The sequence below is a fragment of the Oncorhynchus masou genome, chromosome 32 (assembly GCF_036934945.1).
Source record: "Oncorhynchus masou masou isolate Uvic2021 chromosome 32, UVic_Omas_1.1, whole genome shotgun sequence".
NCBI lineage: Eukaryota > Metazoa > Chordata > Actinopteri > Salmoniformes > Salmonidae > Oncorhynchus > Oncorhynchus masou.
Window position 1 is genome coordinate 40,710,849 of NC_088243.1, and position 13,964 is coordinate 40,724,812.

Consider the following 13,964-nt stretch of genomic DNA (forward strand, 5'->3'; position numbering starts at 1 on the left):
GATGCTTTGAATGTCGGAGTGGGGGCTGCCCTGGACCTCAAGTTATACATCCCTGCTCCGCCTTCTGCCACCGCCTCAATGCCACAGAGAGGAACTATGATGTGGGGAATCGCAAGCTTCTTGGGGTGAAGATGGTGTTGGAGTGGAGGCACTGGCTGGAGCGGGCGGAACATCCGTTCATTGTGTGGACTGACCACAAGAACCTAGAATATCTCCACACCGCCAAGCGCCTCAATTCCAGGCAAGCTAGGTGGGCCCTGCTGTTCACCCGGTTCAACTTCTCCCTCTCATACCGGCTGGGATCCAAGAATGTCAAGCCGGATGAGCTGTCACGCCGCTATAGCCCCATGGCTTCAAACCAGGAAACCAAGACCATCCTTCCCAACTCATGCCTGACGACTGCACTCAGCCAGGGAATAGGGGAGAAGGTTCGTGAGGCGCAGCTTTCCCAGCCAAACCCCAGGGAGGCCCAGATAACCAGATGGTCGTTCCTGACACGGTCTGCTCCTTGGTCTTGGAGAGGGCACACTTCTCCAGGTTTGCCTGCAACCCGGGACTTTGTGTGACAACGCTTTTACTGGCCTACCATGGTTCCTGACGTCTCCCTATTTGTCACCGCATGCACGATTTGTGTACAGAACAAGACTCCTCGGCAAGCTTCGGCTGGTCTCTTTCAACCTCTGCCTATCCCTCACCGCCCCTGGTCTCACATATCCCTGGACTTTGTCAAGGGTCTTCCCCCGTCTGATGGCAACAGCGCCATTCTGACTGTAGTGGATCAGTTTTCCAAAGCCGCCCACTTCATTCCTCTCCCCAAGCTACCCTCTGCCAAAGAGACGACCCAGCTCATGGTGGAGAAGCTGACACATGATGCTGGTTAGCTCATTGGGCAGGGTGGCAGAAGTTAGTTTTGAACAGAACATGAGACTGTTCAGGAGGGTGCAACGATACAGAACATTCACATGGAAATTGTCATGAGAAATAGGGAATTATCTGAACTCTAATGATTACATTTCACCTCACTGAATATACTGTACTTGATTAGCACAAATGTACGGATGCCCTGTTGGTATAGACATTGTATGAGAAAAATAAGATCCCCTGTGCCTCATGATAAATGGCAAATAGGATCATGTAGTAACTATTTTCGAAGATTAACATCCGAATGAAAAGTCCCAAATGAGAAATCGACCAGTGAGTGTCACTGAAGAGTAACAGCTGGTGTTAGAATTCATTAGCATTGTGGGTACTCTGGCCCTGTTAAACACTTCAGAGTTGTTTCTCAGACCCAATGCAGGTCTTTGACAGAAACTTCTGTATTGGTCACCTCAGGATCTGCTGTTTTTAAGACCGTAATATATGGCATTACAGATAATAAATAAATGGCCTTCGATTTCCAGTAAATATCTGTGAAGAGACTTATAAATAAAGCCTCCTAGTTATAGGAACACTTGAGTACTTGACAGAAGTGAATTATCACAGAAGTGAATTATCGCTTCACGAGTACAGGCTTTAAATACTTGCCGACTTTGCTTATGTGCCACACAGGCTTAAAAAAAAATATGCCATTAAAATGCATTAAACATCTTAACAGAACGACCTTGTTAATGAATATCTTTTTAGCTAATATTGTCTGTGACAACCTTGATGCCTGACCCCAAGCCACACAGTGGACCATTACTGTACTGCATGTGTTTGAAATCAAATTATTCTAATCTAACCTTGCTATAGCAAAAAGATTAACCTCCACTTTTCTTTACTCTTGCCTATAGGTGATTTGGACCGCTCTGTTTTCTCCAACTATATCACTGAGATGAAGCTGGCTTACCCAACCGTGGAGGGCCTCAATAAGTTTAGCAACCAACTGTCTGACTCTGTTACTGCTAGGTCTGCTATGGGGCCTATCCACACACCTGAGAGACACTGTCCACAAGATTACAATATGGCTGCTTTATGTGGTGGTGTGGCACATACCAGTTTTTCTATTAAAAAAAAGGCTGCTCTTTACGAGAAAGCAAAGTATACTATATCAATCAAATGTATTTTTATCTGCATTACTATATATTTTTTTTCATATGCCAGTACAGGTAACTGCCAAAATTAAGGAAACACCAACATGAAGTGTCTTAATTGGGCTTTGGGTAGGTGCTTTAATCAACAAGAGTGTATTTGCATACACTAGCGTTGCTTTCAATTGTATTGGGTTACACAAACTGTCGGTGGGTAGGATAGTTGGTCATTATGACGGGGGAAATTTGAGGCAAAATATATGAAAGGACCTTTTTTTGTCCACATATGGCACACTTGCAGGACTTTTATTTTGACATGAGGTAAGCTGAGAGGTTGGTCTTACAACAGACCCACATTTGGAAAGTCTGTTTAATAATATGATCCTTAAATATGTTGTCTCAAATTCCCCCATCATAACGACCAACTGTTTTGCCCACCGGCACAGTAAGTTGAAATTCAGGCTTCCCGGGACTGTTTTTGCGCAACCCAAGACAATTGAAAGCAACACTAGAGTATATACAGTGGGGCAAAAAAAAGTATTTAGTCAGCCACCAATTGTGCAAGTTCTCCCACTTAAAAAGATGAGAGGCCTGTAATTTCATCATAGGTACACTTCAACTATGACAGACAAAATGAGGGGGAAAAAATCCAGAAAATCACATTGTAGGATTTTTAGTTAATTAATTTGCAAATTATGGTGGAAAATAAGTATTTGGTCACCTACAAACAAGCAAGATTTCTGGCTCTCACAGACCTGTAACTTCTTCAAGAGGCTCCTCTGTCCTCCACTCGGCACCTGTTTGAACTTGTTATCAGTATAAAAGACACCTGTCCACAACCTCAAACAGTCACACTCCAAACTCCACTATGGCCAAGACCAAAGAGCTGTCAAAGGACACCAGAAACAATATTGTAGACCTGCACCAGGCTGGGAAGACTGAATCTGCAATAGGTAAGCAGCTTTGTTTGAAGAAATCAACTGTGGGAGCAATTATTAGGAAATGGAAGAAATACAAGACCACTGACAATCTCCCTCGATCTGGGGCTCCACGCAAGATCTCACCCCGTGGGGTCAAATTGATCACAAGAACGGTGAGCAAAAATCCCAGAACCGCACGGGGGGGGGACCTAGTGAATGACCTGCAGAGAGCTGGGAACAAAGTAACACAGCCTACCATCAGTAACACACTATGTCGCCAGGGACTCAAATACTGCAGTGCCAGAGGTGTCCCCCTGCTTAAGCCATTACATGTCAAGGCCCGTCTGAAGTTTGCTAGAGAGCATTTGGATGATCCAGAAGAAGATTGGGAGAATGTCATATGGTCAGATGAACCCAAAATAGAACTTTTTGGTAAAAACTCAACTCGTTGTGTTTGGAGGACAAAGAATGCTGAGTTGCATCCAAAGAACACCATACCTACTGTGAAGCATGGGGGTGGAAACATCATGCTTTAGGGCTGTTTTTCTGCAAAGAGACCAGGACGACTGATCCATGTAAAGGAAAGAATGAATCGGGCCACGTATCGTGAGATTTTGAGTGAAAACCTCCTTCCATCAGCAAGGGCATTGAAGATGAAACGTGGCTGGGTCTTTTAGCATGACAATGATCCCAAACACACCGCCTGGGCAACGAAGGAGTGGCTTCGTAAGAAGCATTTCAAGGTCCTTATTTTATATTATTTATTGCGGATCTTTTTCCACTCAGTCATGTTGACTGACATGTTCATAAAGGAATATGAAATATTTTAGGCAAAAACTTTGATAGTCAGACCTCTAAATTATTTTTAAGATTAAGAACTGACATGTCAAATGTCTTTGCATGCAGTATATGAATAAGTCTGGGGCAGGGTAGCCTAGTGGTTAGAGCATTGGACTAGTAACCGAAAGGTTGCAAGTTCAAATCCCTGAGCTGACAAGGTACAAAATCTGTCGTTCTGCCCCTGAACAGGCAGTTAACCCACTGTTCCTGGGCCGTCATTGAAAATAAGAATTTGTTCTTAACTGACTTGCCTAGTACAATAAAGGTAAAATAAAAGTCTGACTGTCCTGTACATCTGCTGGGAGAGGCATTATGTTTCACCTCAAGTGTTGACAGACCGATGGAGGAATCTAAAGAATCCTCTTCCACATCCCTTTCTGAAATACCCATGGTATTTTTGCCTAACCCTTGTAAATAAAGTTTCAAAGGCTTGCCGAGAAGGGAAGACTGCATGTTGCTACTGACTACCGCAGAGTGCAGAACCAAATGAGTCATGGATCTGAACACGTACTGATAGACAGGAAACCAGAAACCACGTGGGGAAGTTGACAAAATCAGTGACCAAGTTTGGACAAGCGTAGTCGGATTAATGTTATGAGTCAGGAACATCAGGATGTTTTTTTATTTTATCAATAAATATTTTATTAGCATAATCATACTTATCTTCAAACACATTTTTCCAGTGTTACACTTTTACGAATCTGTATCTTAGGAAATTGTCAATGGTAAAAAAAAATGACAGGCTAAGCACAGCTTACAGTAAAAATGATCACAAGTGCAGCGGTATCAATGGTTTAAGTGCTGTATGTACACAGTCTATTGCACATGCAACAGATAAAGCAAAGACTAAAGCGAGTCCCCATCCTCTTACTACATCCATGGAGCCATGTTAGGAGTCTCCTTCTGTCCCGGCTGCTGGTGAAAAAAATGAATCAAATCCATGAATTAAAAATATGTATACAATGTATAAAACAATGATTACTGCTGGAATGATAATAGGATGACGGTTCGGGCTTTTTACACAATGCACTTAAAATGTTGGCCTTTCAATTAAGTGAATTAAACATTTCAAGTAAGTAGTGTACAGAAACGTCTTTTAAATCGAATTTCATGTTCCAGCACACCTCTTACCAGATATGCGGGCGTCTCCCTTTTGAAGTAAAATTAAAATAATCCATTTACCTTGTTCAGTTCAGGAAACAGCTCTAGAAGAGCAAGGTCCAGTAAGACATAAGTCAACTGAGGAAAAATGATGCAGAAGGATCATTAGAATGACTACAAAATTCCTAAATTGGACTTTTCATCACTGATCTAAAATGTGTTCACTGCTGTCTAAATCATACAGTACTGTACTAAACACACTGTTCTCATTATGTTTTAGGTTAGCTGCCCATGAGTTACATACCGTAGCTCATGAAAATGAGATACGGCATGTCGCAACCTTATACTGATGTTACACATGGTCTGTCTGAAATAATAATAATAATAATAATAATAAGCTGCCTTTCTGGTGTTTACATGTAGGATACAAATTCACTGACTAACTGGCCTTCACAAGCCTCCAACTACTACAATGCCTGAGGACGCTAATGAGCTTTCACACTTCAACCAAGTCAGTTTCCGTGCATTTGAAACAATGATATATGATAGTATTCTTTTCAACCTTGCATTCTCCTGTACTTTGTGTGATGATCGTTGTAACTTTAGATGCCTCGCTGCATTGTCGTACCTGTTTGTTAAGAACAGGCTGTTGTAGTCCATCGAAGAGCAGGCGGACCCCCTCGTACCTGGCCTCTTCTCCAAAACACTTGCCCAGGAATTCTGAAGGGAAAACACTCATCATCTTAGAGGGTCAAATCAATTGACTTCTAATAATACATTTTTTCTTGACTTTATAGCAAAAATTAAAAACACTTTTTCAACTACATAGAACCCAACATAAGAGCTAATAGTCCTCGCCAAGTTCCCCACTTTAACTTGAGATGTACTTCATGAAAACATCTGAACCTAAGAGAACTACTAAGGACCTGGAATGTATTTCGTCATTTCCTCAAAGGTCTTCTTGGCCCTTTTCTGCTTATTTGCCAAGGAGCGTGGCTCACTGTTTTCACAGAACACAGCATCTAGTACACAAGGACAAACATCAAAATAAGAGTCATATCACTCATTGCTTTTTATATATATATATATATATATATATATATTTTTTTTACAAAACAGAAGGATAATAATAGAAATAAAATGTAGAAAAAGTAGAAATTGGAAGAAGAAAACAGTAGAAGGTTGGAGGTAAGCTCACGACCTCTGAGCAGGGTGATGAGAGAAATGAGGCGGTGCTCCTGGAACACCTTGTCCAGTTTATGCTGCAGGTAGTGGTCTGTGTACGCCTCCAGGGTGTTCTTTAACAGGATTCTCCCGCCCATCAGCAGGTGGTGCAGCCAATCAGGGATGCGAAAGACCACTCGACCTGCCAATGACAGTCAAGCAGTGGGAGAGTGATGAGATGCTAGGTTATATCCAATCAATTATTGATTTTCTAAATAGGTATAGGATTTACGAAAGGTGACAATAACACTGATTTACCCTCTAATTGGCTAGATAGAATTTCCACCATATTTTTTACACCTACTTAATTCTCTCATATCTCCACTAGTACCTAGTAGAGACCAATTTAGTATTGAGCGTTACATTCCTGCACTACTTTGTCACTGGATAGACAAATGCTATGGGTGGGGCCGACTTACCCACAAACATCAAGTAGTCATACACTCCTTCCACAGTGATCATCTCCATGAAGTAGTTCTGGTTATGTTTCTTCTCCGTGCTCTCTGATCGGTTGGCGTTGTTCTTGAATAGTTCATTGAAGAGCTACGGAGTTCAAGCAAATGTCAACAACACTTTAAAATGGACGGGAATAACAAAATAACAACATGTAAAAACACACCCAGCAGTTATATTTATAGGATCTGTTCCAATTTTGCTGAGCATTTAAGTGGCTCTCCTAACTAGAAACACGAAACACTTGGCAACTAAGGTAAGCGTGTGTGAGTATGGGAGTCTAAGCATGCCAGACACAGATCGAAAAAGTATTTGCATCTCTTCCAAATATTTAATGTGCATTTGAATTAGCTTCCCCAGTCGAATGGAACCAATGGACTAGTGCAAAGTCAAACCTGCCCCCCACCCCAAATAAGCAGGCTAGGTAAGCCAAATCAAGCGCACCTAAAATATTTTGAAAGAAATTAAATACTATTTAGACCCAGGTAAGCCCACCTTCTTATCATTCTCTGACGTGGGACTGAGGATGGTCAGCTCTGGCCGGCTGGGTTTGGGCTTGGGCGATTCACAGGAGTTAAAGAAGGAATTGAGAAATGGCTCCAAATGCTGCCCTTTCTGAAACGGAAAAAAACACAGGGGAGATTCCTTATAGGTTACTGTGAAAGCACAGTTAAATGTGTTATTTGACATTTGAGTCACTGGATCCCTGCGGTTCATTCATTTCTTTTGACTGGTATACTCTAATAACATAGCTGACATGACTTATATACGTGGATTCCACAGGCATGTGTGGCTTATATTCCTAAATGACTATCCCAGGAATTATTTTACAAGGATGCCGCCACAACGTTCTTTCCCAACCCAAGTCGAAAATGGATGACTTACTTCTTTTATCAGTTTGCTGGGCACTGATTTGATGATCTTCCCTGTCGGAAAATAAACAATGTTAAACTCAAATGAGTTCAACAGGAGCGCAGGTTGTGAGAGATGTTACTAACATAGAACTCTTGGCCACGTTACAATGACCATAGGAGTCGGCAAGGTGGCACAAACGTATCTGGGATGAGGCTACTTGGCCAGTGTTGCATACCTAGATTGACATCAGGGAGCATCTTGTCCACAAACTGAGAGTCCATACTGTGAGGGGAGAGGAAGTCTGCAAGCAGCTGACTGTTGCTCAGCTCAGGGTGTTGGAGAAGTTTCTGGAAAATAAACAGAAGGATTCAACAATCTTCACTTTGTTGACATATTCACTGAGGGCTGGCATAGAATAGCACTTTGTTATTCATTTGTAACAATGGAAACGTGTCCTAGGCTCCCCACCCCGAGTCAGCACACATACTTGAGAAGCTGGAACCAGTTCAGGGTCAACCACAGTAACCCTATATTTGGGGTTTGGTGGTAGATTCTGAACCCAGCACCCCTGGGATTTGAACCATAAACCCTCTGGTTGCTAATACCTCTCCAGCCTCTACATCAGCTACATAAGCGGACATAGATCCATTGGGAGAGACCAGCTATTTCCCGAAGCATGGCCTCTCTGTTGTAAGGCGAAGTTTCCCCTGGACGCTGATCTTGAGTCAATTTTGTATTGTCCTTACTAATGTTTAAGGTTAGGATTCGGGGAGGGGAAGCTGATCCTACATCTGTACCTATGGGAAACGTCACCCCGGCGCTTGTTTAGTCCATAATGACTACCTACCTGGAGGTACTCCTGGAACTCCTCCCGCTTGGAGGTCAAGAACTCATAGTTCTTGGGGCCGATGATTCTTTTGGAAGGCAGCTGGGCGTCTGGGAATGAGCCTGTTGTGACAGAGGAGCACAAAATAATAACAAATCCTGGATGAGAAGGCTTGAAGACAATCAAACAATGTGAAAATACTGTTATAAATATTCTTAGAAATGGGTGGAATTATTCAGTGTAAGAAGAAACATTTGGCCAATGTGTTCTGGCTGTCGATTTACAATGGACGATGCGATGAGTGGTTACAGGGACTGAAACCTGAAGAAATCATCTAAAACATGTACTTACCATGAAACTCAGTGAGTTTTGATTCAAGGACATAAAATTCCAGATATCTTCTGTACACAGACCAGTGCTCGGTCTCATGACCCACTGTGAAATACAAAGGGGAACAATACATCAATATTAAGAGTGGACATACGGTCTTCAAAGTGAGATTAAGATGGATTTAATTGTCTTTTTTTGTGAACGATCTACACAAAATACTCTAATGTCAAAGTGGAAGAAAAAGTCTAACATTGGGAAAACAAAATGACAAATAAAACACTAATATACTATCTTGATTAGATAAGTACAGTTGAAGTCAGAAGTTTACATACACTCAGGTTGCAGTCATTAAAACTCGTTTTTCAACCACTCCACAAATTTCTTGTTAACAAACTAGAGTTTTGGCAAATCGGTTCGGACTTGTTAAGTGGTGATCCTAACTGACCTAAGACAGGGAATTCTTACTAGTATTAAATGTCAGGAATTGTGAAAAACTGAGTTGAAAAGTAGTTGGCTAAGGTGTATGTAAACGTCCGACTTCAACTGTATTCAATCCCCAACATGTTAGAAAAATATATATTTCAAAAAAATATATATAAATAAGTAAAAATGTATTTAAAAAAACTGTTTTTGCTTTGTCATTATGGGGTATTGTGTGTAGATTGATGAGGGTAAAAAACAATTGAATCAATTTTAGAATAAGGCTGTACCCTAACAAAATGTGGGGAAAAAAATCAAAGGGTCTGAATACTATCCGAAGGCACTGTATATTTGGGCATGGTGTTTTATGCTTTGTGTACGGTCCTGCTGAAAGGTGAATTTGTTGCCTGTGGTTTGCTCTATTCAGCTCATTTTTTATCTTAAAAAACTGCCTTGTCCTTGCAGATGACAAGCATACCATAACATGATGCAGCCACCACCATGCTTGAAAATATGGAGTGGTACTCAGTGATGTGTGGTGTTGGATTTGACCAAAACATAAAGCTTTGTATTCAGGGCATAAAGTTAATTTCTTTGCAACATTTTTTTAGCAGTTTTACTTTAGTGCCTTGTTGCAAAAATTATGCATGTTTAGAAAAAGTTTTATTCTGTACAGGCTTTCTTCTTTTCACTCTGTCAATTAGGTTAGTATTGTGAACATTAAACGGTTGTAAAGCGACTACTGGCCTCATGGTGAAATCCCTGAGCGATTTCCTTCCTCTCCGGCAACTAAGTTAGGAAGGACACTGGTATCTTTGCAGTGACTGGGTGTATTGATACACCGTCAAAGTGTAATGAATAACTTTACCATGCTCAAAGGATTTTCCGTGTGTGCTTTTTTACCCATCTACCAATAGGCGCCTTTCTTTGCGAGGCATTGGAAAACCTCCCTGGTCTTTGTGGTTGAATCGGTGTTTGAAATTCACTGCTCGACTGAGGGACCTTACAGATAATGTTATGTGTGGGTTACAGAAATTAGGTAGTCAATCAAAAATCATCTTAAACACTATTATTGCAAACAGAGTTCATGCAACTTATTAAAAAAAAAAAATGAAAAACATAATTCCACCTTGAAATTATGGGGTATTGTGTGTAGGCCAGTGACAAAAAAAATCTCAATTTAATTCATTTTAAATTCAGGCTGAAACAACAAAATGTGGAAAAAGTCAAGGGGTGTGAATACAGTAGGCCTACATACTCTAAATATCTCGGCAAAATCATCCCTTGTGTATCTGTTTTGCTATAAATGGGAAGCTTATAAGGCATTTGAAATATTTGATGGAAAGAAAAAGTTGATGACTGACAGAACACAGAAGAAGTTCTGTAATAGAGTTAGAGTTGTCATCGTATTACTTGCATTATGTCAGCAACAGGCAGCATGATGATAGATAATGAAGCCGAATTTCATCCAGTGCTAATGGAAGTATAGAACAGCCTTGTTTAGCCATTGTAGATTTAAACCTATTCAAAAAAGCCCTTTTAGACCCATATACAGTTGTCGGAAGTTCACATACACCTTAGCAAAATACATAATTTTTTCACAATTCCTGACATTTAATCATAGTAAAAATGTGTCTGGATTTTGCACTCGCGCATTGTGCCTTTGGAATAGTGAACTAAACGCGCAAACAAAACTGAGGTATTTGGACATAAATATGGATGTAATAGAACAAAACAAACATTTCTTGTGGGAGTCCTGGGAGTGCATTCCGACAAAGATCAGCAAAGGTAAGTGAAGATTTATAATGCTATTTATGACTTTTGTTGACTCCACAACAATGTTACACATGTATTGTGTAACATAGAGTCTTGGGAGTGTCATCTGATTATTAATTGTATCTATATTTCTGCTTTTTGTGACACCTCTCTTTGGTTGGAAAATGGCTGAATGGTTTCTGTAAGTTTCTGACCTAACATAATGATCGGATACTGTGGTTGGATTAACGAGAAGTGTATCTTTAAAATAGTGTCAAATACTTTTTGGTTGAGGACTTTTAATTATGAGATTTCTGTTGTTTGAATTTGGCGCCCTGCAATTTCACTGGCTGTTGGCGAGGTGGGACGTTAGCGTCCCGAACGATCCCAGAGGTTAACAAGAAATTTGTGGTGTGGTTGAAAAACAAGTTTTAATGGCTCCAACCTAAGTGTATGTAAACTTCCGACTTCAACTGTACAGTATAAGCAGTATTGGTTTCACCTGTACACCACACTGATCCCAGACCAGCCTGTAGGTAATACTTAAGCCCCTGGGCCTAGTTTCACCTGTAAGCCACACAGATCCCAGAGCATCCTGTGAATCTCACCTGCCTTCCTGTCGTTGCGCTCCACGTCGATACAGAACACGGGGATCCTCTCCCTCTTGATGTCATCATCAAAGAAGTCTATGTAGGGGATGGTGATGGTCCAGGCTGAGAGATTGCGAGGGGTGCTGGGGGTACTGACGGCCTCCATGGGGGAGTCATCCTCCTGAACCATCATGGCCTCTTCCACCTGACAGAGCCCAGCCACAGACAGAGGGCGGTCAGAGATAAGAGGGTGAAGGTCAAAACAATGAAGGACAGTGAAAGTTTGGTATGGAATCTGGGCCTCTATTCACAAAAAGGTTCTCAGAGTAGGCTATTGCAACACTCCTATCAGCTAAAAACAAGAAACGGCTTCAGTGGGCACGCGACACTGGACAATTGAGGAGTGGAAAAACATTGCCTGGTCCAACAAATCCCAATTCTGTTGCGTCATGCTGATGGCAGAGTCAGGATTTGGCGTAAGCAATACGAGTCCATGGACCCATCCTGCCTGGTGTCAACAATACAGGCTGGTGGCAGTGGTGTAGAGGTGTGGGGAATGTTTTCCTGGCACACATTACGTCCCTTGATACCAATTGAACACCACAGTGTATCTGAACATTGCTGCTGCCCAAACCCAATAGAGCATCTTCGGGATGAGATGGAATGGGCTGTTCGCAGGATGAATGTACCACCATACAATCTGCAGCAACTGCGTGATGCCATCGCATCAGCATGGACAAACAACCCTGTGGAACGTTTCCGAAACCTTGTAGAATCCATGTCCAAAAGAATTGGTCCTCGAACTCAGTTAGTAGAGCATGGCTTTGGCTCGTGCAATGCCAGGATAGTGGGTTCAATTCCCAGGACCACCCATATGTAAAATGTATGCACGCATGTCTGTAAACCGCGTCTACTAAATGGCATGTATTATATATAAGAATTCTGGCTGATCTGGACGCAAAGGGGGGTCCGAACCGGTACTAGACAGGTGTACCTAATAAACTGTCTGGTGCATGTATATCAGCACTCCTACTCCAAGACTCTTTGTGAATACGTGCCTGGTCTGTGGTCCCATACATGGTAAAGCTTGTGTGAAGCCGCACAGAACCACAAGGTAAAAAGGGAGACACACTGCAAAGGTCCACTGATATTGAGCGACATATACAAGACATACTAGAATAAACAACAAAGTACAGGATGTAAAATGGGAGATGTATTCAGTGACAGCAGCTCTAGTGGGGGTAAAATATAGCTAGAATGTGAACTATCTAGTGGGTCAGCTACGGAAGGCTCTGGGAGAAGAAGAAGAGAAACATACTGAGGTCGGCTGTGCAATGCTGTGGGAATGATGATGATACCTAGTCAGAGGGGGCAGGGCAGTGGTCTCTGTCAGTGAATCAAACATGATCATAAACCATTTTTAGTTGAGTTCAACATTATATATTTTCTGAGCAGAAACGCTAAAGATTTCCCCTTTGGTGAATTTGTTGCAGGGTGTTTGTTCACCATTAACATCAAGTAGAAATTATATACCAACAAAAAGTTCAACCTAATTGTTGTCTGCTTAGTACAAAGAAAGAAACACATCTTGGTATTGAAAAAGCATACAGGCCAGTACAACACTGTACGATGTATATGGGCACTGGGCCAGAGGACAAGGAACAAAAAGAGTACCTCTGATGCTGAAATTGGGTCAACAGGCCCCCATTCCAGTTTATTTATCTACCTGACCGTGCAATTGTAATCTATTAACCAGATTTCCAATGAAAAGGTTAGTGAAAACTCACAACCTTAAAAAATTACTCCTCTTGGCAATCAGTATTGCTTCATAAAGTCTCTGGCGAATTCATTTCAAAATTCGAATTATCAACAACAAAAGTTCCAAGCCCATCTTTCATATTCAAGGTACACTCTGCAGGATGACATCATCATATACCATATGGATTCAACAGAAACCATATCTACCAAGACTTCCATAGTTTCACCTCTACCATGAATCCTTCATTTCCTGAGTGTGCGATCCTAACCAATCCTGGCTCCACACTGCAGCCCAGTGGCCACACACTACTCACCATGTCATCCTCTCCCTCTACCAGTCCGTAAGAGGGCAGCATGGCTCCCTCCATGGTGGTGCTCTTGAACACCCCCTTGATCTTGCTGCCGATGCGGCCGATCCCAAACGACTCGCCCCGCTTCGAGGTGTTCCTGCAGGCCAAAGAAGAGAGATTGTTTAATTTTGTGACAATGCAAGAGTTTTGCATGGCTTCAGCACATCGCATGCAGTGTGGGTGCAGGACTGGAAGACAGAAGGGATACTGTATATGGTTTGGGGTTGAGGTGGGGGAGGTAGAAGCCAGGGTAGCCACACCAGACCACAGATAACAGTGAACACTTCTATAAAATAGAAGTGGATGAAAAATCGTTGACGAGATTATAGGATGAGAGTGGCTTGGGGTATACACTCAAACCACACTCATTGGAAAACAAACTGTTACTTTAGCCAAATAAAAAAGTACAATTACAACACTGACACTTTGTGAATGACTGATGAAACCACACACTGTCGTCACCCTAAACAAAAAATTAACACTGAAAGGCAACACAAAATTGACACATTCAAATCAAGACCCAGAACAGTCAC

At 41.8% G+C, this 13,964-nt stretch overlaps 1 protein-coding gene across 4 annotated transcripts in view; it reads right to left on the minus strand.

Annotated features, from left to right (window-relative positions):
- Window positions 1–4,383: 4,383 nt before the first annotated feature.
- LOC135526067 (sorting nexin-14-like) overlaps window positions 4,384–13,964 on the minus strand; it is a 29,998-nt gene continuing 20,417 nt past the window's right edge. For 3 of the 4 annotated variants that reach the window (XM_064954136.1, XM_064954138.1, XM_064954135.1), the window contains 13 exons: window positions 13,396–13,528; window positions 11,342–11,528; window positions 8,580–8,663; window positions 8,250–8,350; window positions 7,638–7,749; window positions 7,433–7,473; window positions 7,043–7,162; window positions 6,514–6,637; window positions 6,072–6,236; window positions 5,797–5,892; window positions 5,499–5,590; window positions 4,952–5,008; window positions 4,384–4,684 (listed from right to left, as the gene is read on the minus strand). In XM_064954136.1, the coding sequence (XP_064810208.1) occupies window positions 4,640–4,684; window positions 4,952–5,008; window positions 5,499–5,590; window positions 5,797–5,892; window positions 6,072–6,236; window positions 6,514–6,637; window positions 7,043–7,162; window positions 7,433–7,473; window positions 7,638–7,749; window positions 8,250–8,350; window positions 8,580–8,663; window positions 11,342–11,528; window positions 13,396–13,528 (1,357 nt within the window). In that variant the 3' untranslated portion in view covers window positions 4,384–4,639. The remainder of the gene's footprint in view (window positions 4,685–4,951; window positions 5,009–5,498; window positions 5,591–5,796; window positions 5,893–6,071; window positions 6,237–6,513; window positions 6,638–7,042; window positions 7,163–7,432; window positions 7,474–7,637; window positions 7,750–8,249; window positions 8,351–8,579; window positions 8,664–11,341; window positions 11,529–13,395; window positions 13,529–13,964) is intronic. The other variant, XM_064954137.1, reaches the window with a different exon arrangement.